Here is a 24,742-nt window from a genome sequence, read left to right as displayed (position 1 = left end):
CATGTCCCACCGGGCTCTTTTCCAGGCAGGTCATGTCCAGGCACTTGGGGGTTACAGAAGGCTGTACCGGCGGGGTCCTGGAAGCGCAGCCCTGACTTCGCTCCACCGAAGCCACACCCACCCTGCAGAGTATCCCACTTATGGCTCATCTCACTCTTCCACTCCCTCTGTCTGCTCAGATTATAGGGTTGAACAAGCACAGAAAGTCAGCCAGACTCCTAGGAACTCAGAAGGGAAGAGTTAAAGGCCAAAGTGTGTGCTAAACACAACACTTTAAGGGGAAACTAAACGGAAGTATTGATTCAGAGTCTCAATAGTTTCCATCCAGCCTTCATGGTGTGCTATCTGGAAGCTTCTATCAAAAATTTAAACATTGATAGACTTGACCCAGCAGCTCTGCTTCTACAGATCTCTCTTTGGAATACTTCTACAAGTGTGAAAAGATGTGCCTTCAAAGACATTTCATACATTATTCACAACAATAGAGATGTATAAATAACCAAAAATGCACACAGGGGAATGATTAAATAAACTACTGTATAACCATACAATGTAGCACTACGCCACCATTAAAAAGAATGAGGTTGTTCTATATTATACTGGCATGGAAAGTTGTCCATGAGAAATAAATTAAAAAGTTAGTCGTTGAACAGTATGCACGGTATTATCCCATTTTTATGACACAAAAATGTCACCTGTACTATAGTTGTAAATATATAAAAATAACTGAAAGGCCATTTACTAGTTTTTAAATGTTTTTAATAATGGTTACTTCTGAGAAGTACTATAAAGGCAATCTTACTCTTTGTTTTAATATGCTTCTGCATTATCTCCACATCTAATGATGAGCACACACATTACTTTTATAATAAAAAATAAAAGGCATGAAACCAAAACCAAAATGAAAACAATCTATCACCTCTGAAAGGATAAGGAAGGAAACCAGCCTAGTGCAACCAATTCTACAAGAATAACTTTGATCGAAAGTTTCATGACCCTTCCCCCTAGGAACACAGTGCTGCCTGGAGAATTCCTGTGTGGTTCTAGGAGCTCTTGATGGCACAGAAAATTAGGGCAATTCGTCAAGACTTATAGTTGTTTTTGCAGTTTTCTTGCAACCTGGACTCGGCTTAAATGTTTTTTGAGTACACCGTCAGCTTTCGTTGTACTCTGTAAGATCCCAGAGTACCTGGCAATGCCAGTTTTGGTCTCATGCTTTTTCTGCTGCCCCTCTGGCCACTCTCCCTTAGTCCTTTCTCTACGCCTAGCAAAGCTGCCCCTGGATTCTGCCCCGACCTTCTCCAGTCCACTCTTTTGGATGAGCCTGTCTACTCAGCATGCTTATACCACCTAATTATACCCACTGATGATTATAAAAATCTGTTATTTCCATCCAGATGGGCCCAGACACCTCTCCTGAGATCCAGACCCGTTTTTAGGTGTCAACTAGACATGACCACTTACCTACTGGATGACCAGATCATCACACCCTAAATGGAGCTAATTATCTTCCTCTCCAATCCACTCCTCTTCCAATATTTTCTTTCCTGGTCAATTGTCCTCCTAGTCACTGAAACCAGAAGCTAGTGAGTCCTCCTCCTTATTATCCTCCCAAATCTAATCGCTTACTCAGTCTCTCTAATTCTGCCCCTTTATCCGTCCTCACGGTTTCCCTTAGCTAAGTCCTCCTCATTTCTTGCTGGGACAACTAGGAAAGTCTCCTAAGTGATTTCTCAGTCTGTGTCTCACATTCTTCATCTTTAGTCAACTCACTCTCCTTTCAGCTGCCAGATGACCTTTCAAATGAACTGATCTTACTTTTAAAAGCTTTCCAAAGCTTCCCCCGGTCTTCAGGAGGAAGCCCCAATTCTGTGTTGTGGAACAAGCAAGCTCCAGGATCGCACTTCCTCTGCTGCGTGTCCCCTGCTGTGACACCGTGGTCCCCTACGATGCTCTGTGCTCCCACCGTGCTGTCTCGCAGTCTGGAGGGCTCCGTCTCTCCCTCAGCTGCTTGGCCCACCTCACCATCCTCAAATTCAGCTCTTCCCCTCTCTTAAGCCCTCCTGTATGAGTTTCTGGTTTGCCACTGGAACAAATTACCATGATCTCCATGGTTAAAAACAACACACGTTTATTCTCTTACAGTTCTGGGGTGGGGGGGTTGTCAGAAGTATGAAATCAGTCTCACTGGGCTACTGTCAATGTGTCAGCAGGGATGGTTCCTGCTGGAGGTTCTGGTGGAGAATCCGCTTCCTTGCCTTCTTCTGCTTCCAGCCTTCCTTGGCTGTGATCCTTTCTCCACCTTCAAGGCACATCACTCCAGGCTCTGCTTCCATCATTATGTCTCCTTCTCCTCCAGCTCTTCCCTCCTTCCTCTTATAAGGACCCTTGTGATTACACTGGGTCTATCTGGATCATTCAGGACACTGTCCCCATCTCAAGAGCCTTAACTTAACCCCTTGAGCAAAGTCCCTGTGGCCATGCAACGTAACATTCATAGGTTCCAGTGACTAGTACATGGATGTATCGGGGGGCCATTATTCAGCCTATCACACCTTCTCTGTCTACCTAGATGAAAAAAATGAAGAAACTCTTTTTGCTCAGCAAAAAGGCACTCAGTATTTGGCCTATATTAGCACCCTGAATCCCTGTCACTTACTTATGAAGCTTTTCCTAATTTCATCAACTCCTCTTGAATAGCAGTCTTTCCTTAGAGCCCATTCAGCTTTCCCTGTTTTCTTTCACCCAGTGTAGACTGTATGCCTCTAGTGGATGGATGTCTCTTGTCTGGCCTGACCAGCTTCTATTTACTGAACCCATGCTGACCTTTGGGGAAGCAACCCTTCCCTGATCTTGGTCCATGTGGTTGGGTGGGGCTGACCTGCCTGGATCTGGAGGTGGGCATGTGACCTAGGCCTGGCCAATCAGAGCTCCGCATCACACCAGTGTGACAGAGCATCTTGGCTTAGGAATAAAAAGAAGACCCAACCTGGGTAATGAGAACCCTACCTTGAGAATTTTGCTGGAATTACTAGAAAAGAATTCTTTTTCTGATAGATACCTAGGCTGTGGGATGTAAATCTGAACTGCCTTTGACCACCTTTGACCAAAGGGGAGAGCCTTTGTGAACAAGAAGCCAACCGAGGGGAAAGAAGGGCCAAGAGATGGAAAACACTGAGGATGACCTTGTTTAAGAACTGTGTACAGCCTCACCTCACGTTAGCATAATCTCCTGAACTTTTCAGTTATAGGAGCCCAAATCTCTCCGATCTTTTACTTTCTTTTCTGCTAAGGCAGTTTGAATTGGGTTTCTGTAACTTGCAACCAAAGAAGACCTGAATTACAGGATGCCAGCCAGCGGAAATAGCTCCTTAATAAGTACATATACACGCTCATCTCTCATGGGGCAGCGTATTGGCCCAAACTACTCCTTGTGTACCTTACACAGGCTGAGATTCAGAGCTATATAAACGAATGTGTATATACAAAATCCAGAGCCCTATCATCGGAGCTTTTGGGGTGGAAGGAAGAAGGTGGCAGGTGGGGAAAGAAATGCCAGCCTCACTCTAGTCGCAGAGAAGAAGTCATAGAGTTTCATTTGAAACATGGTCACGGATGGTAGTCACCCATTTCCAGATAATCCCTACACATCCAAATGTCCCTAAAGTGTTTCACCATAAATAGAGCAGCAAAACACCGCCCTAAGGCCAAAGTCGGAAGGTGCTCCCTGGCAAACCGTACAGAGCCCCTTGGAAGAGGGAAGAATAGCGTGCGAGCTCAGCTTCTCATGCGGACAAGGCCTTCCACGGCCATCTGAGTGACTCTGACAAGTGTGTGTGTTTCATTCCAAGACCCACCTTGTGTTTTATTACAGCCTGTTCATCACGATGCTTAACGCCAAGCCCACCTGCGTGGGAGCCGTGAGAATGTGACTAAAGCTGCCCAATCAAGAGCGATGGATGAGTGTGAGGCTGTCCTCTTAAAAAAATATGACGACACGGCTTCCCTGACGGCGCAGCGGTTGAGAGCCCGCCTGCCGATGCAGGGGACGCGGGTTCGTGCCCCGGTCCGGGAGGATCCCACGTGCCGCGGAGCGGCTGGGCCTGTGAGCCGTGGCCGCTGAGCCTGCGCGTCCGGAGCCTGTGCTCCGCAACGGGAGAGGCCACGACAGTGAGAGGCCCGCGTACCGCAAAAAAAAAAAAAAAAAAAAAAAAGACGACAAATGTCAATGGCTAAGTCAGGATCCTCACTGAGCACATCAAAGTGGAAAGAAAAATGCGATTTAAGATAATGGTTAGAAGAATGCTATATACTTTTTTCATAAAAAGAAATATGCACATCAAAAAAAAAAATCAAAGGGAATTTGCAGAGGCTCTTGACCTCACCCACAATAGGCCACAAATCCCTGCAAATCAATCTTGGTAGAAGTAAGAAAAGATAAGAAAAAAAGGATAAAGAAATATGCACAATAACTGACTTTATCCCCCAACCGTCTAACCGTCTCACTCCACCCACCTGTGAAAGCACACGTAACGGGGCTAATTCCTCCCCCAGCCCTACAGACCCCACCCAGACAACATGAAAAGCCATGATAGGAAGGTGAAGGGGAGCAAGAAGAACATGAAAGGTAAACGTGGCAACAATGAGTGTTAAGATCATCAGGCAATGGAACTGGAGGAGGTGATTAGGAAAAAATGAATGATGTAATCAGGAAGTAGGGATTCTGATGTCACTCACGAGACAAACAGAATGAGGGAACATTTCAGGGGAACAGGATGAAGAAAGGAAATGTTATCTAGATACGAATACATCAAATAAAAGAGGAACCTGGATGAGGTATAAATGAGAGAGAGAGTGCATAAGAGAGGATTCAGGAGGGCTTGCAGGGATAAAAGAAGGAAACAGGTTTTAGCTGCTTTAAAAAAAAATCAACGGGAATATCTGATGTTGGTGGAGAATGGAGTTAATGAGGGAACAATCTGAATACATTCGAGAAAATGCTGGGTTTAACCTATTTAAGGTTCATTCCACTTCAACTCCATTTATTGCATGCATGAGGGCAGACCTTGTAGCTGGAAATTTAACGTAAAATAAAGGAGGTCTCTGTCCTCAAATACAGACCTACAAAAAAATCAGACTCACAACAGAGACCTAATTATTTCCTGGGATAAAAGCAGGGATGATTTAATTCTGAAGATTGTTATGAAAAGGTAAGGATAAAAGAATGAAGAAGTGGGTTTTGGGGGAAAATATTATATCTATTTAAAAGCCTTATAATCCCCCAAGTATATTCTTATTCATTCATTATTAAGCACCAGGTAGGCACCAAGCACTGTCCCAGTGAAAGAGAAGGTGAGAGCTGTCACGAAGTCATATTTCAAGAGTGTGTTTATTATCACAAGCGTTTATAAACGCCAGGCAGCACCCTGCAGTTGCTTCTATGTACATCACCTCGCTTTAAGCCACTCTCGTCTCTGTTGGTATTATTATTGGTATTATTACTTTGTAAATGAAGAAACTGAAGGTGTGGAGGTAGTAACATGTCCCCATTTACTAGCAGGTGGCTGAGCAAGATCTAAACTTGTGCCTTCCTGCCCTCATTTTAGCTCGCATTTCACTGCCCCACAAAGGCCTCGGTGAGTCCCGGACGTGATGAGCCCTACTGCCTCCCTGCAGTACAATGAACCCAGGTGAGTCTGACTCCATAGGAAGGTGCAAAGGGAGGCAGGAGGGTGTATGGGGGCGAATGCTCGGAGCAGAGAGCAGGGATGGAGCAGGGGAACAGAGATGCTGAAGGTCTTCTATTTGGGGCTGTGACCAGGAGGCCAGGGAATGCTCAAGCCGTTTGTTTTCTAAAGCTGGAGGCCAATGAATCTCAGCATTCTCTCCATCCCTGGCCCCAGCGTTCCCCTCTTTCACTCAGTCTGCACTGTGTGCAACTACTGACTCCTTTGGTAAATAACCTCCCTCTTCCCAAGGCCGTCCTCAATGTTTCAGAGCAAGCTTCTCAAACGGTCCTCAACCTCCTCATCCAACTTATCTTCAAGTCAGGAGATTTCTTTCAAACTGTCCGATACCGCAGCGGAACCTGAAGCCCCTATGCTCGTGTAAAACTCCTTTTCCTTTGAGGTTCCAGACTTCTGGATGATGTGTTGTAACACTGCTCCCTGCCGTCACCTACATCATAGCTACCGTCCCTCACTTACCCTTAGGCGTGGGCTTCCTCTTACCCCAGGTCCTGCCATCACCTGGGTAAACTTCGATGACCCCTGCGTAACCCATCTGACATCCCGGCCTTTCAGTACTTAGACGTGTGCTACCCTTGCCAGGCACCTTTAATCAGAATACTTGGGTATCGCCCTGGACCGTGTCATCGCCTAGAACTTCACCTCTGAAAATCACACACCGCACCTTCTGAGCACAACCTTCTATCCTGCAGCTGTGTTACTGTCACTCCATCAGTTCATGAGTCTAGACAACAAATCCCTCTACCCCAAACTGCCAGGCTCCTCCTGGCTTCGCCTCCTTTCTTATCCAACCTGAAGTTGCCCCCAGGGTCCCTCACCTCTACTATCCTCTTGTCTACACTCTTGCTCTAATATCACAGAGGCAGCAGAACCACTTGGTCACAACCGTCTGCAGAATCCAACCCTCCCTTAACCCAGCTGTCACCCTCCCCTAGTCCAGCTGAGCACACGACAACACAGATGGAGGCGCCAAGTTTACAGTCGATGGCCGTAACTGCGGCCACAACCCAGTCCAGCAAGTCTCCTATTGTTTTCTTTCATCTTTTGCATTCTTTTTTTTAACCTATTTTTTAAAAATCATAGTTCTACATCTGTACCTTTCTAAAAGATTATTCCACATGGCAAAACAAAAAATAGCAGTATCTTGTCCCACCCTCCATATGCCCAATTCATAATCATCACTTTCAACTTTTTAAGCTGTTTTTCCTAGTATTCATCTCCATACATGTAAGTAACGTGTCTATACTGCTAGTTCTTTTTTAAATATAAGTTTATTTATTTTATTTATTTATTTTTGGCTGCACTGGGTCTTCGTTGCTGCATGCGGGCTTTCTCTAGTTGCAGCAAGCAGGGGCTCCTCTTCGTTGCGGTGGCTTCTCTTGTTGTGGAGCACAGGCTCTAGGCGTGTGGGGCTCAGTAGTTGTGGCTCACAAGCTCTAGAGCGCAGGCTTAGTAGCTGTGGTGCACGGGCCCAGCTGCTCCACAGCATGTGGGATCTTCCCGCACCAGGGATCAAACCCGTGTTCCCTGCATTGGCAGGTGGATTATTAACCACTGCGCCACCAGGGATGTCCCATATACTGCTAGTTCTTGATACTTATATTTTAGACATTTTAATAGCTCTCTACTACAGAAAATGACAAATTTTCTCTCTATAAGCTCTCTATAGGTACGACCTCCCTCTTCAATACAGGTGTACGATAATTTTTGTTTAAGTCAAAATTCATTGTTCATTTTGTTACAATTACATAAATATTATTTACAAGTGAGCAATTTCCTTACTTGTATGACTTTTTGTTTTCCCTGGATTTAATAGTTGCCTTGGTTGTTGTTTGTTTAGATTGTTTGTATCTATGCATTTTGCTAATTCTCCCCAGAACTCTTTATCAGTTACAACTCTCCTCTCACAATTATGTAAAAGGTTTCATTTTTGTTTCGCTGAAGGCTTCAATTCTCCACTTTCTTCTGGACTCATAACTTCTTGTGCTGTTGCGCAGCTGTCATCCCAGAATCTCCCTTCGTCATCATTTGTGAAATACCTTTGTCTCTTTCCCATACTGGATCCCTTTTTTCTGGACCTCTCGTGTATTCCTTTTTCTTGGTCTGCTTCCTTATTTTGGTGGAGTACTTTTTGAGTTTCCAGAGAAATATACATGAGAAACAAATTATTTGACATCTTCCATGGCTGAAAATGTCTTCTTACAGTTGACTGTTTGCCTTCATACAGAATTCTGACATGGCAATCATTTCTCCCAGAACTGTGGAGGCATTTCTCTTTTAGCTTCCAGGTCTGCTACTGAAAAGTCTGATGCCACTCTAAATTTTAACCTTTTGTATGTGATCTGTTTACTCTCTTGGTACCTATTTTTTTCCCCAGTGTTGTGAAATTTCACGATGTGCCTTGTGTGGGTCTTTTTTCATTCATTATGCTGGGCATCTGGCAGGCTCTTCTAGTCCTACAGTTCTGGGAAATTTTCTTGAAAGGTTGCTTTGATTATTTCCTCCCCTCTGATTTCTCTGTTTTGTTTTTATGGAACTCCTATTATTTGTGTGTGTATATTTGTATATACAACCTATATATAAATATCTCTTTTTGGATCTCTCCTGGCACACATGACACTCGGTACTCCCAACACTGAACCCTCTGTCACCTAACAAAACTTCCTCTCAGTCCTATTTTCTCTGTCTCAGTAGATGTGTCTCCTGCCTGACCCAGTAAGGTTGATGACATCCTTATCTCCTCCCTCATTCTTACTTCTTATATGCAATAAAATGCCAAATCCTATGAAACATACATCTTGTATCTCTCTTAAATTTAGTCCACCTCTTTTTTTCATAGTCGCTGCAACTCCTTAATTCAGATAACTGTCACTTCTCTTGCAGAACTGCGCTCCACCTCCTACTTTCTCTTCTCTCCAGTGAACTCTGCTCCAACTCATCCTCCAGACCTCAACCTAGAGGTCTCTGGATGCCGCTAATACGCTCTGTGGCTACAACCTTATTGCACTATAGGTTGAAAGCCCTTTACCTGTCCATGTTCCCCATTAGACAATGCATCACATGAAAATCGCCCACTCAGTAAATATCTGTAAATAAATAGAGTTGGTTATCATTACTAACTGATCACGTTCTTCCTCTGTGGAAAATGAAGTCGACCTTGAGATTAGGTAAATTCCTGGTATTTTGCAACCTCTTCTTATTTTCTTTCTCTTTTTCAATTCTTCTGCAGCACCTCTCTCTCCCTACCTAATAAAGAGGCACATCCTAAGTGAGTAATGAGAAATCACCTTACACACTCTTAGAAGAAAAATAAGTAAAGCTCAGCATATGATGGATCTGTGAGAGGAAAATAATCCAGTTCTGGGGAATCAAGACACTGTGTCATCTATTAGGCACTGAGGAGATGTGAATAAGTAAGTCGTGGTGCAAAAAGTACTTTGTATTTTTGAAACTACCCAAATAGATACTGGGGCTTTATTCATTGTGGCGGTTTTAGTTAGGTAAGCCCAAATGAAAGAAATGGTCTGCGATTATTTGTCTCATTCCATACAATAATTTACTTTCACATTAATTCAAGAACACAATAAAGCTGTGCTTTTCACAGCTAACATTTTCCCCATATAAATTCGGTCTACTTAGCAATAAGTGCCCACATGTTAGTTCCCTGTAGTTTTATTCCAAAGGCTGCATCATCCCTTTCTTATTTTCTGAACTATTCATTCCTTGAAAAATCCAAAGCATTCCCTTATTCCTTCATTCATCATGTATTTACTGGGTGGGTCCACCATACTTGATGGGGTATTAGCTGTTGGAGAGTCCAAGGTGAAAGACAAAATCCTTATGTCCAGAAATTCACCAACTAGTGGGACATGTAAGTAAGTAGTGACAAGATAATGCATCAGGTGCCAGCCCAGAGGTCTGGATAAAGATTTCTCAGGGAGCTCAGAGGAAGAGTCAGGTAGGGTTTCACCGAAGAATGTTATGTTTGAGCTGAGGTGTGAATTATGCAGGACAATCACCAAGAAGGATAGGACACAACAGGCATGGGATCACGTGCAAAGGTACAGCGCGTTCAGGGGCAGCAGGGTGGGGTATGAGACGTGAGGGGCTGCTCGAGTTCCACCTTCCTGGTCTAGCCCTCTACGATCTCCAGCTGCACCAGGCAAATATTAAAGATGCTTAGCATAATGCCACGCACTCATTAAGCATGCAAACATGGTACTTATTAACAATATTAACTTAATTATTATAAATATTTGTTTAGAACCTGTGGATTATAAGTGCAGTGCTAGTGTATTAAATCATTACTGAATCAGGTTGACAAGAATTACACATTCTTCTTTTTCCAATAAGGAAGTGAAGGGTTAGAGAAGTCAAGTAACTGAATTAAAGTCACCCAGCTATTGGTGGGTCTAACTTCAAAGCTCATTCTGTTTCCTCTGCCATCCAGAGTCTGTGGTAGAAACTCTCAATTAACAGGGCTTACTAATAAAGTTATTCCACTCATTGGAACAAAAATCATGTGGAGACAGAAATATGTCCAAGGTGTCTTTGTTTTTTTAAATCTCAAAAGATGTAGCCAATGAATGAGAAAACGGTCCTGTAACCTTGTTGTTACATTTTCCCAGGTCATGGGCAGAGAAGCACTGCATGCTGGCAGCCCAAGCAGGTGGGTTCTCTACTGGGTGATGTTGGTCACAGCAGCTGTGTGAAGAGGCCCATCACTGTCAGGGCTACAAATAGGGCACCGGCCCCGGGTGCGAGTACGGGCTTTGCAGCTGGATGCCGGGGCTTATACCCAACCAGTAAATCTCCTCATTTTGTTATCCCGGGAAAACCACTTGATCTCTCTAATCCACAAAATAGTCTTAAGAATAGTACCTACACATCATAAGGTTTTTAAGTGCGGATGAAATGAAATGGTGGGTATAACTAAGCATACAGTAAGTACTCAATAAATGCTGGCTATTATTATAGTTGCTCATCAATGAACCATCACATCTGTTTGGCCTGTTTAATATTTATCCCATTGTCCCAGCTCGGGTATACAGCATGGTACTGTCACATTACTTAAAGCTGCATATACTTAATGAGTGAGGCATTCGGCGTTCCTTCATTCCCCATCTACCTGCCATGTGGACTGTTCAACAATCAGAGCTACTTCTAGGCTGGGGGACTCTGTATTTCAGGGTTCTGTGTCTGGTGGTCATGTGCAGGCTTCTCATTTTCAGCATGAGCTTTAGACTCCTATCAGTGAGGCTGCTTTGGGGCCCAAAGCAGTTCTCAACACAAATATGCTGACTGATGGATTAAAGATGGACAATACGAAGACTCTGCAATGTCCAAGAAATGTGTTATTCTTTGCCACTTATCTTAGAAAAGGGATGGCTGGCATTTGTCTCTTTCTTATTATATTTGCATTTATTCTAGCTCCCCCCATCCCTGCCCGAAGACAGTAATTAGTATTCGGTATTTCATCAGTGTAAGGTAGCTAGTAAAACATATCAATCTGGAACGAATTGGAAAGTTTTAAACACTGACATGTAATTAAAAGTTCCATGATCATCAGGCCAAGAGATGGGGCTACATCATGGTAGCACTTTGCATAACAATGCAATTATAATACAGGAGGCAGAGTTCTGAAGCATATAAATGTCAGAAATCACAATGGAAAACCGGCTCTCCAGGACCATTTGCATTAATTACTTCTGGACCAGCTCCCATAGCTCTTCAAGGCTGACAAGCAGAGTGGACAAAACACCTGGTGTGTAACCTTTGAGGTGCAATACATGCATATACTCTTAAGTGAGAGCTAGAGTTTTGTGCCTTACTTTGGAGGGGCCACCACACAATAAAAGGTTTCACACCAGCCTGCAGGGGGCTTAATGGCAAGGAGAGTCACGGCATTTTATAAATTCTCTCTGGTTCACTGAGCGTGTCCCCCAGTGCTTTCCAAATTATCCAAAATATTATCCATGCCGTTGTTTCTGTGAAAGAATTTGAAAAGCATAGCAGAGAAAGGGAAATGTATCCTGTCCCTTATTTGGATCATCCTGTGGAATTTCAATGATAATTGTTAAATAGCCCTCTAGGCCACTAAACTGGCAATAGAGGATGAGGGTATCAGAGCTTTAAACTCAAGTGTCCACACACACAAAAAAAATCAAACTGTCCCAGAGAACTGCTTAAAGGGCAATGTTCGTGTAATGATTAAGGCCAGGCTGGACTCACCAGGAAAATCAGAGACTGATGAAGCAGCTGTATATTTTCTGTACATGTTTTTCACGCTGTCTGTCTTTTTACCACTTCACAGCTTGCAAGTTTCTCCATAAAAGGGACGGAAGGGGAAAGGAGGGTGTTTATTTCAAAATGAATAAGGAGTCTAGTTTTTAGCAGCCCAAGATTTTAGGGGGAGGGAAGCTTGGGAACCTCTAAGATTTACAAAGAGGGAATCCATGTGTTCAGCTGCGCAAAATGCCGTTCCCGACCACTGCTGCCTGGCAACTTCGACTGACCCGTTGGGTCTCTGCCTGCGTGCTTTTTGCGCACAGGTCTGTATGATACGCCTCCGCTGTGCACTCAGCATAACTGTACTTAAATAATTACGTGTGTAAGTACAAGTTTTATGTTCCTCTCTCCTGTTACACCATGGGCTCTGTAGCAACAGAGACTGTTTCTGTCTTATTCATCATGTTTTCCCCAAGCATCCAGCACGGAGCTCAACTCAAAGAAGGCGCCCTGTAACATCCGTGGAATGAACGGATGCCCGTCACTCGCCGAGGTGACTGAGCTGGACCCTGGGGTCACAGCGTGTGACTCACAGCGCCTCCTGGCCGCCACGAGGAACTTCCCCACTGCTGGCCAGAAAGAACAGCAAACAGGCCTTCCAGGACACCCATGAATGTGGTGTCCTGACTTTCACTCTGAACGATGAAATGGACAGTCACTCCATCCATCATCCCGCCATATTTTTCTGTCTCTATGACCTCATGCAAAGGAATGGGTCTCAAATGTATCGATTTTTCTCCCACAAAAGTTCTTTCTAACACTTCTACTCTCCTCTAATCTCCTCTATCCCCAACCCATTGCAGGTTCCCTTGTTGGCTTCACAATGACAGATGAGCTCAAGCTGGGCCAGCCATGGGGACCCAGCCTCAGGGAGAACACAGCCAACACCAAGTGATGACACCATCTGCAATGAAAAGCCCAGCACAGCCTAATTGCCTTGAACTTGCCTCCTTCAGGTCCCAATCCTGGGTCAACGTGGGCTTCCACAGTGTGAGGTGCCATGATTCCCTCACTGTCAGAAAAATGATAGGCTCTTAGGGCTGTTTATGTTAAAAGAGCATCTGCTATGGTAAGGAGGACATCCCAAACCATCCAGACCCAAGATTCCAGTGGCAAAGTGATCCCTTTACCTGTTCTGTCCTTTCCTAGAGCAGAATATTTTATTTCAGCAAGCTCCTCCTCAATCTCTTCATTGAAGATGTGCCCAGAGAGGGGAGATGATGCTTGGTCAAACTGAAGAGAGGCAGGGGAGAACGTTCTAGAGCAGCTGTTTCTGGAAGCCTACACCTCAAAGTGCTTGGTAAACATATTCTGATGGTGTTGACAAGCTGTGTGTCTTTTTAAATTACGCCCAGAAATGCCTAAACTTGTGGAATTTAATGCAGAAATAATAATCCCCTGTTCAAGAAGTAAAATTAAGTTTTATGATACAAGTGGAGTTTCTGTAGCCTATAAAATAAACAGCCTCATTATTTCCAGAGAATATTTTCCTTAGGGAGAGACGAACCCAAACAATAAGACATCAGCTGTTCTTCTTCTATATAACCATGGCAAATCCTTCTACAGCTTAGTCTGAATGAAGGAATTTTATTTTCTGTTACACATCATGTCAACATGACAGTATCAGAAGGCATATTGGCCTAGAAGTCGTCTTTCACCAGATCAATACTTCAACTGAAAAGATTTCCCCTTTTGCTACAACAACTGAAAACCAGTTAGAAAAGTCAATCGGTAAAGCCTGATTGTTTGTGTAAAATTATATGGGTCAAAACCCTGGTGAAATTTTGTATTGGACATACGAACGACAGAACAACTTTTCATGACAATTCTGAGAAAAAGAGTCACCGAAAGACCAAGGTTACGTTTCTAGAATTCTTCCCTTTACACAGCCACAGAGAGGATGTTCAGTACTTTTTAAAAAACCATTAGCACTAAATCCACAGCAGTTTCCTCTGTCGTCACCCTGATGTCAAGAAGGCAATGAAACAATAAATAAATAAATAAATAAATAAATAAATAAATAAAGGGACTTCCCTGGCCGTCCAGTAGTTAGGACTCTGCGCTTCCACTGCACGGGGCACAGGTTCAATCCCTGGTCGGGGAACTAAAATCCCACAAGCCGAGGGGTGTGGCCAAATAAATAAATAAGAAGGCCACGGTCATTATTAATTTACAGGAAGATGGTATTATAGGAGTGCATCATGCTTAGCGCAGTGCATTAGTTCTCAACCTGTGTCTGGAAACCTGGGGAAAGAGGGGCATGGACAGAATACAGAATTATTATAGGGGTTCTGGGCGCTGTATGTGCAGTAACTAGCATTGCCCCAGAAAGAAGAGTCAACCTCTAAGCTGCATTTTTCAATGATAGTTATTTCAATAAAATGTAATTAACTGGCCTCCATCTGTGTAAGAACCTGTAAGCAGCCCAGCACAAAGGTTAGGTATATACCTTTTAAAGTCAGACAGATCTAGGTTGATTTACGTTCTGCTGCATAGAAGCTGTATTACCCTGGGTGGGAAGGGGGGGGTTGCTTAATTTCTCAAAACCCCAGTTTCCTCTAGAGCTAAATTAGGTAGAATATAGAAATCCCCAAGCAGACTGCATGGTACATAGAGAATGCTCATTAATGTATCTTTGAAAAGAAGAAAAGAAAAAAGGAAAAGACCTGAACAAAATAGTTTTGTTATTTATATTCCTGATATCTAAAACATGTAAGCATCCTTCCAATTATCCAATGTAGAATACTACACTTAAGACAAATTAATATTGACTTATTTGCCATCATAAACTGAACTAAGACAACTCTTACTTTAGAGGGACAGTTGAAAACATGCCAATCATTTCTTTCTAAGGGTGCTCTAAACTCTCGATTATAGAGTTACATTTCATAAAGGACGTACTCCTAGATTATACTACTTTAGCTCCAGTAAAATATCTCTCCAAACAACTCATTTAATATTGTTTCCTTGATTTAGTTGATTTATGGCTATAAGAAATAGCTACAGTCAAAATATGTCTGAGTTATTTGTGGGCTTCCCTGGTGGCGCAGTGGTTGGGAATCCGCCTGACAATGAAGGGGACACGGGTTCGAGCCCTGGCCCGGGAAGATCCCACATGCCACAGAGCAACTGAGCTTGTGCGCCACAACTACTGAGCCCGCGAGCCACAACTACCGAAGCCCGCACGCCTAGAGCCCGTGCTCCGCAACAAGAGAAGCCACCGCAATGAGAAGCCCGCGCACCACAACGAAGACTAGCCCCCACTTGCCGCCCCTAGAGAAAGCCCACGCAGCAATGAAGGCCCAACGCAGCCAAAAATAAATAAATAAATTAAAAAAAAAAAAAAAAAAAAAGAGTGAAAGGAAATATGCCAATATAATTATTAGTAGCTATTCATGGACTGAGATTATGAGATATTTTATTGTTTCATTTTTTTCTATATTCTTCATGCATTTTTCTGGGAGCAAATTATTATCCTATTTTTTACTGAGTTGTTTTTATGTATTTCATTTTAAAAATGGAAACATTTGGAAAAATTTTAACTATAGAAGGAACACAAAACTTAAAAATGAAAGTTTTTCCTAATCACAATTTTTCTCCAATTGGACACCACAGTGATAAAAGCTATTAACTATTTAAATGATACTTTCCACCTTTTTTCTATAAATATACAAAAAGGTATACATTAAAAAAAGATTTATTTTCATTTCGGGTTTTGAAAAAATCGGATCACGTTCTGGAGCTTTTCTTGCTTTAACAATATATTATGGACAGTTTCTGAATAATTCGTATCGATCTAGCTCAATCTTTTCAATAACTAAATAAGAGTCTACTGAATGGATATATACTGTAACCTATTTAAATATTTCCATACTGATGGATATTTAGATTGTTTCTGATTGTTCAGTATTATAATCAGTGTTGCAAAGAATGTTCCTATACGTAGATCATTGCTGCTTGAGCAAGTATTTTTGTAAAAGAGAGTCCCAGATGTAGAAATACTGGATTACACGTTAAATTTTCATAGATATTAACAAACTGCCCTCCAAAAGACTGTACCAATTTACATTCCCACTAATGCTACAAGAGTGGTTTTTTTGCCATGTTCTTACCAACACTGGCTGTAATAAACCTTTTTATTTTTTCTAATCCAATATGAAAAAGATGGCATCTTATTAAGAAAAACTGAACGTATTTAGTCATTAGTGAATTTGAACATCTTTTCATATGTTTATGGCCATTGACCTCTTTGTACTTCTATTATATAAGTCATCCATTCATATATTACCTATTTTTATTACCTATTACCTAATATTACCTATTTTTCAAACGAAATTGTACTTTTTCTATTGATTTTCATAATAACACTTTGTTGAAGCATTTTCATTCAGTTTATCATGCTTCTTACCTCTAGGATGTTCTTTATTGCAGACAATTGAAAATTTGTAGGTAGTTAAACCTATCATTTTTTAAAGGTTTCCAGGTTTCACATCATGTTTAGAAAGGCCTTCCCTATTCCAAAATTTTAAAATATTATCTAATTATTTTCCTATCAGAAAAGATATGTTTAAACTATACAATTAAAATTATTGTCCATTATGTTGTTCAACATAATTTTTTTTAATTCACAGAGTTAAAATTTTACACATTTGTGCTAAAAATTAAGTTTCTCCCTTCTGATAAAGTGGCACACTTTTTTTTTTTTCCCCCTGATTGTGTTTCTTCTTTTGCCCTTGCAGTCAGGAAGCTCTGAGCCCAGTTTTATCGAGCTCTTCTCTTTTTCTATTATTTGGATTTTTATCCTTATATCTCTGTTATTCTGTGCCCTTTACTACATGCTGCCTTGTTATCTTTTCTGAAATCAGAAAGTGAACACATAATACATACCTTAGAAAATGATTAAATAATAAATAGAAAGTGATTAAATAATTTTAAAAGCCTATTATATTTAATTTAAACTTCTTCAGGTCATTTGTTTCTTAATCCATCTTACTCTGAACTCCTGGTCTGCTAGAATCAACTGGCAGCCAGCTGATAAGATTATAGATCTCTTGCTCTCACTCTGATTATCAGTGTACAAATCGGTTTACCTTATTTTGAGCCCCTCAAGGTTAAGGACTGTTCTAATTATTCTTGAATCCAAGTCACCTGGAATCACCAAGGGAAAGGAGCAAAGCATCACTGTTTAGAAATGTTTCCAACAGCATGCGTTAAAACAAGGGTTGGTGTTAACCTAAGTAATTAAAATAACCCAAACACCTCACAGTCCCAAGAAATACAATTATTTGGAATTTAACTGTAATTTGCATGCCTGCCTTCTGCTTTTTAATTAGCTTGATGACAGAACAAGGCGATGTGAAAGCTGATTTGGTATTAGGAACTAGATTTTATTTAAATGAAAAATTCATACCAGTGGAATAAATGCAAACCTAAAATTCAGTAAAAAAATTTATCTTTTAACCACAATTTTATAATTGTTGTTAAATTAGGTGTTGGAGTGGGATGAAAGTGAGAAGAGACTGTCCTGAAATCTCTCAAGGGAGCTTTCTGCCTCATTTTCCCAGCCCGTGCCTTCCCCTGATAACTACATGTCACAGAGTCACAGCCATAGTCTACACAGCGGCTGGTCTGGGGTCCTCCGCCTAGTAAATGGTGGTGCTTAGCCCTCGTTCCAAAACGCGCTTGGGACACCCCTGGCAGCCCAGCGCATTCCAAGGCAGAGGGTGCAGGTTCAATCCCTGGTCGGAGGGCTAAGATCCCACACGTCTTGTGGCCAAAAAACCAAAACAGAAAACAGAAGCAATATTGTAACAAATTCAATAAAGGCTTTAAAAATGGTCCACATCCAAAAAATAAATCTTAAAAAAAAACAAACACCCTAGCACCTCCTCCTTATGTCAATAATGGGAAAATGTCTAAGAAGTTTTATGTCTTTGGAAAAATCAAATACAGAGACTTAGGGCATCATTGAAACAGGTTTCCGAGCAGATCTGGACTAAGACTTGGGAGCTCTGTCCACTGCCTGTCTCACCCAGTCCTCCAGAGTCTGGGGCTGCCCCCTCTGACCCCACTCGCAGCCCCTGCAGACCCTGGAGAAGGAGGCTGCAAGTAACAGAGCAAGGCTGGCAGAGTTCACAGTTACAGAGAGGAAAAACTGGGGGAGACAGAAGGAAAAGAGACGTGACTGGGGGCAGTTGCCAACTGTTTCTAACGGGCGAGGCCTGTGTAACTTGCCATCAGAGCCTAAGAAGCTGACCTCAGGGCAGTTGCATAAGGGATGTGAAACAGATGGGCGTCTCTGAGCATCTGCTGGAGCCTGTTCTAGGACACGGGAAAAGGCAGAACTCTCACCTGTCCTCAGGAACTGGTCTATCGCTTCACTATGTAACAACCTGCCCAAGTCACAAGTACTTTCTGAGCACACTCAGCGTGGAAACCGGTAACATCATGGTGACCCTTTCTCTGCTGGGGACATCCCTTACCCCCCATGAAGGCGCGATCCCTCCCTCCTCACACGGTATCATTCCTTCCCCTCTCCTCCCTCTGGTTAACAGCTAGTTTTCATGACATCACCAACCGAATTCTAACCAAGTCGTCTCAAGGGGAGCCTGGCCTGAGGCAAGAAATCCTGTGTACCATTTCTGTTTACCACCATTCTCAGTTCACACATGTGAAATCTAATGGTAATGGGGGACCACAGATGGAATTCTTATACTCCACAGCTGGATATTTATGACTGTGGAAAAAGCACAGGACACATACCCAACGTATGTGATTTCCTGATGCCACCACATGACTTGGGGCAAGTCATTTCACCTCTGAATCTTGATTTCCCATCTGCAAAATAATACTTTCCTTGCCTACCACTCCAGGTTTCTGTGAGGACCAAATCATATTTAGCACATTAAAGTGTTTTATAAAGTAACACAAGGTGGAAGAGAATTCTTGTTATCAAGATCACATGGCTTTCCAAAATCCTCTACAGAGAAGTACTTGAAAAAATAATGAAAAATTTATGGTCTGAAACACTGTTGCTGCGTTGCCCTCTATTCTTCATACCTGAAATACCTTACTTCCATTTAGCTCTACCTCCACTAAAACAGCTGAAACAGCCGCTCTCTCTGCAGTTTTCCATGGAACACTTTAAACATGTACTGAAGCAGAGAGACTAGTCCAGTTAACTATGTATTCTATCACCCAACTTCAACAACAAGCAATACCCATGTTTCATCTTCTGTAACATGTTGACTCCACTTGCCACCATCCTGGGTTATTGTGAAGCAAATCCCAGAAAGCATATCACTTCGTATTTGTGCATTTCTAAAAGGCGGCTTTTTAAAAATACATACCCACAGCGACGGATAAATGAGGAGTTGGGGATTAGCAGATACACACACGACTATATATAAAATAGACAACCAACAAGGACCTACTGTAGAGCACGGGGAACTTTAACTCAATATACTGTAATAACCTATAAAGGAAAAGAATCTGAAAAAGAATAGAATATATGTATATGTACAAATGAATCACTTTGCTGTACACCTGAAATTAACACAACATTGTAAATCAACTATACTTCGATTAAACAGAAACAAAAACATAACCACAAATACTACCATCATACTCAGAATAACAGCAATAATCGTTTCTTAATGTCATCTAAGAGCCAAAATGTTGGTTCACATTTCCTCAGTTATCTTAAAAAAAATTTTTTTTGGTGTGTTTGCTTGAATTGGGATACAAAACAAGATCCATACTTTGCAACTGGATGATAAGTCTAAGTTTTTTATAATCTATAGGTTCCCCCTCTATATCCTTTGTCCCTCTCCCAGAATGTTTATCTGCCTTTTTTTTTTTTTTTTTTTTTTTTTTTGCAATTTTTGTTGTTGTTTCTACTGTTGAGTAAATTGGATGGTTTGTTTTATAGAGTTTTTCAGTCTGGTTGGTTGATTTTATTCCCATGGTGTTATTTAATATGCTTCTTTGTCCTTTCTACTTCTAGTAAATTAGTAAATCCAAAGGCTAGAGCAGATTCACTTTTCTCCCAAGACTAATTCCCATGTAATGTTGTATATCAGTATTAGGATGTAACGTCTGGTTTTTCCCTTTCCATTGATGATCATTGCCTTTATCTAATGATTCACTAAAACTTTGAAAACGTGATATTCTATCATACCTTATTTATTAACTAGAATGCTTTTAAACATTAAAAGAGAAATTTCCCCCCACCAACTATCTGGTTATCATGAGATATAGACTGAATAGGAGAAGTGGCTAAAATATTTTATTCTTTTCTTTCTTTACCAAATTTCAAAAAAAGTTTCTTAGCATCATCCAAAGTGACTAGTTTTTATTTTATTTTGTATCATTATGACCTCATGGATATACATATATTTTGATTTGATGAATATTACTCTACTGCAGTTATGAATCTTATTGATATTCAATCTCTTCCTTCCTTCCTTCCCTCCCTCTCCCCCTCCCTCCCTCCCTCCCTCTCCCCTTCTCTCTCTCTTTCTCTCTCTCTCTCTCTTTCTCTCTTTCTTTCCTTCTTTTAGCCAGTAGGAGACTATTCAGTCTGACTCTTGAGTTGATAGAATCGTAGTAGTCTTTGAATTCGTCTTGGCTGTCTGTTCTGGGGTCTACAGTTCCTGCCCTAGACCTGGAACCAGCCATTTCTTCAAAGACCCTTACCTCCTGTTAATGCAAAATGTATTGAGAGATCACAGTCTGGGCACTGGGGGTGCTCAGTGCTATTGGTCTAGTCACTGTTTATAACTTTTCAGTGGACAGAGCTGGCAATACTTTTTAAAGATAGATTTCAGATAAGTTCATACTTTATCCCATAATGCCCGTTTCCTATTTTTCCCGTAATACACACATTCAGAATAACAGATTTGGAATCACAAAAGCCACACTATCACCAATAATGTAATTACTAAAAACGGTTTAAGATTTTTTTGGCAATTCTTTTTGAACATAGAGTTCATACTATTAGGGCGGAACAACCAAATTACTGTTTTAAAGTCACTTGGAATAAGTCTTCTCTGTGTGTTTATGCCACCAACAGGCCATGCAATTACTGTCATTTGTTTAATCATACTTTTGATTTTCAGCTATCACCTTTTAAAATTCAATGTTAATTTATCATTGTGTAAAATATTTATGTAACTTCAAGGTCAAATCTACACAAGGAGGTGTACTCAAAGTCTAGCTTCTGTCCGCATTCCAACCTATTCCTTCTTTTCCCTTAAAGATTTCTTAAAATTTCAAAGGCTATTCTTCTATTGCTTTTTCTTAATTTAAGCAAGTATGTATTTAATTATACATATGATCTCCCTGTAGATAAAAGGTTAGGTCTATCTTGCTTTTATCACTTAATGATGTATCCGGAAAACCACCTTCTAGTAACATATAGAGAGATTTCCCCACCCATGTAACAGCTGTATAGTACTGCATCCCATGGATGCATGACAATCCATTCAGCTGGTCCCCGGTGGATGGACAGCTGAATTGTTTCCGTATTTTGCCACTTCAAATAGCACTGCAATGAGTCACTTGCATTCTGCTTTTGCCAGTCTACCCTTGGGAAAGGTTTCTGGAGGTGGGACCGCTAAGTCAAAGAAAAGATGCGCATGTGATTTTATTACTAGATATTGCCCACTTCCTTTCATAGGAGTTGAGCTATTTTATATTCCAGCCAGTACACGTACGAGAATGCCTCTTTCCCTGCAGATTCATGATAGTGTATGTTTTCAAACATCTGGATGTTTGCCCATCTCATAGGTAAGACACTATAGTCTATTGTAGTTTTACTTTATGTTTTTCTTATTATGAGCAGTGCTGATTATCTTTTCATATGGCCAGGAGCTACGCGCATTTCTTTTTCCAAGAACTGTCTGTTCAAATTCCTAGTCCATTTTTCTCTCACGGTGGTTTCTCAAGTGTGGTCTCTAGACCAGCAGGATCGGCAGCACCGCCTGGGAGTCATTAGAAATGCAAATTCTCAGGCCCCACCCCAGACCTACTGAATGAGCCGCTGGGAAGAGGCCCGGTAGTCAGCGTTTTAACCACTTCCGGTGATTCTGATGCACTAACATTTGACGAACACTGGTCTATAGGATTGATTCAACAACTGTATTTTAACTCAGTGTAGGCTTGTCTAGTTGTTTTTTATTTAGACCAAGGCCAAACTGTTAAACTGGAACCAAGAGTCAAAGGCCGTGTGACATTCATTCATCGACGCTGATGTAGCCAACCATTAACAAATAGATGCTAAGTAGCCACTGCGCGTCAGTCACTGGGGACACTGCAGCGGCGGGGATACTGTGCTAAATAGAACGGACAGCTCACCGTCCCCAGGAGCTTTCCCTCCACTGAGGAAGAACAAAAGCAAAGCAGTCCATTTAAGTCTTACCAAAGGGGATTACAAGGCGGCACTCCGCTGAAGGGCAAGTGGTCAGGGAAACGCAAATTTAAAATAACAACGAGAGAGTATTTTACTCCCACCGAATGGACAAAAAATTTTAAACATGCTATCTATTCTTGGCAGGGATGGGGTGGAAATGTGAAGCACTGCAGCCTCTTTGAAAAGGAACTGAATCATATCTATTAATGCATCAAACACAGCCATCCCACCGCTGGGGATCAATCCTGTAGAAAGAGCGCCACCAAGGACATGCCCTGCAGCATTGTTTACAGCGGCGAACACCAGTTACAAAGTGAATGTCCACCAGTGGGGGAATGGTTCAATAGATCGTGGTATATCCACACCAGGAAGCCACTGAAAAATGAGCCGGACACTGACTTGAGGGCAGCTCTATGACATACTTTGAGTAAGGAAAGTAACATGTAGAACAATGGGTACAATCCAATCTTACTTTTAGGACTCAGGCAAGCCCATCTGTGTGTATACGTACATGCACTGGTACACGAGTATAAGAGCACAGAATAACCCGGAGCAATGAATAGCCATAGGGGTGAGCCATCTACCGTGGATTCAGGCTCAACACCCAAGCCTCCTTCCTCTTGGTGTGTCTTCCCACAGCGCGGAAGATGCAAAGCTAAGCCACATGCTGCATGCTTGGACAGCCCGCGGGCCAACGTGCACGCTTGCGATCTGGGAGGAGAAAGCGGGGCGGGGGCCACACCGGGCTGCATCGGCTGCTGACCAGCACCTTCATCTGTCACCCCTTTCCCTGGGTCCCTCACTAGCTTCCTGGGTGTGGAGGCGCAGGGCTCAGGGCACCGGCTTTGCTGGTCTGGATAGAGCAGGCACGGCGTGAGCTCGGGAGCAAGCCTTTCTGCGGTAGCTGCTGATTCCTGCATCCCAGCATGGGCGGTGCGGGCCTGGGACCAGGAGGGGGATGGAGCCCCTGAATCCCTGTAGAGGCAGCAGTTTCCCCCACGGATCAGGGACTCACTCCCGGGGCCACAGTCTGCAGCTCGCTCCTACCGGCCTTCCAATGATTTCATCAGCGCCTGCTTCCCCGAACCAAATTTGCCTAAAACAGCTTGATCCTTTTTTTTTTTTGCAATGAAAACTGTGATCTGATGGGTTACCAGTCACAGAGAGGAGTGAGAGGGAGTTGTGAGAATTTAAACATAGGAATATATGAAAGTGCCTTGAGAAGTGTGGTAGTATTACTATTATTAATTTAAAATGCCAGCTGAAACTCATCTGTCATCCCATCTAAACAACTGATTTACCCAAGGACTTTCAAAAGACTTCAATGCAGAAGAGGCTCTCCACGGCGCAAGTCTTACCAGCCGGGGCGGTCGCGGATTTTGGCGCCGGAAGCAAACTCCTGCGAGGTGTTGTCACACTGGAGGATGCTGGAGGGGCCACCCGGGCAGCCCCTTTGGGTGTGTCTTTGCAAGGCAGAGCTACCTTCAGAGGCGGCTGCTCTTCAGTCCCAAAGGCTGAACCTGTGGAAGCACACAAGTGCGTGAAAAACGGATGGACCCCCTTGCCGCGTGCCACTGCCGACCATTCTACCGCTGCCACCTGCTCCAGAACTTGACCCGACTCCTAGTGAGTGGCCTTGAAAAGCATTTCTCTGGCACCAGATGTGGAAAAGAGCTCCCTTTCGTCACCGCAGGGAAGTCTGTCATTCCAATCCCCATGCCAGGGGCTCCACTAAAGCCAGGAGCAGCCTCGCTTCTCTGAAGATTTTACACGTGCGCTCACGCACGCACAGTTTGCTTGTGTGGATGTGTAGCGGCAGACACGTACGGTAAGCATTTATTTTGTAACTCACAGAGGATGAGCAACAGGGAGAAACAGTGTGAGTGACCCAGGGGAGAGGAGAGTAAGAATGCGCAGGTGCACCACCGGTCCAGGAAGTGTATTCAGGGCTCCCTGAAGCCCAGCTGAGTTTACCTTGAGAAGAAGAGGCTTGGGGTAGATGGGTGAGAAGTATGGAGACAGAGAATCCCTTTGAAACTCATGAAGCTTGTTGTCTGAAAAGCTGAGGCCTCATCAAACTAAGAGGACCTTGCATCAGAGTCCAGTTTATTGCAAAGGCAGATATTTATTGATCATTTCCGTTTCCTATTCAACACAGAACAGGCTCCGCGTCTACAGGACAGCTTGTTTACAATGGACTGCTCTGAAGATACGGCATACTGGGATTTGCGTCAGATTTAAATGCCCGGAATGGTTGTGGCCTCATTTTTTCCTCTACATCTTTTCAGACCTATTA

At 42.6% G+C, this 24,742-nt stretch overlaps 1 protein-coding gene across 10 annotated transcripts in view; it reads right to left on the bottom strand.

Moving 5' to 3' along the window:
- The window catches only part of MTUS2 (microtubule associated scaffold protein 2), a 499,652-nt gene that overhangs the window by 144,135 nt on the left and 330,775 nt on the right, over positions 1-24,742 (bottom strand). For all 10 annotated transcript variants that reach the window (XR_010837215.1, XM_059041785.2, XM_067016457.1 and 7 more), the window contains one exon: positions 23,805-23,966. Coding sequence is in view for 9 of the 10 variants with exons in the window: in XM_059041785.2 (XP_058897768.1) it covers positions 23,805-23,966 (162 nt within the window). In the remaining variant the exon portion in view is untranslated. The remainder of the gene's footprint in view (positions 1-23,804; positions 23,967-24,742) is intronic.

Source organism: Kogia breviceps, chromosome 16 (assembly GCF_026419965.1).
Source record: "Kogia breviceps isolate mKogBre1 chromosome 16, mKogBre1 haplotype 1, whole genome shotgun sequence".
Lineage (NCBI taxonomy): Eukaryota > Metazoa > Chordata > Mammalia > Artiodactyla > Physeteridae > Kogia > Kogia breviceps.
This window is presented reverse-complemented; position numbering and strand designations above follow the sequence as displayed.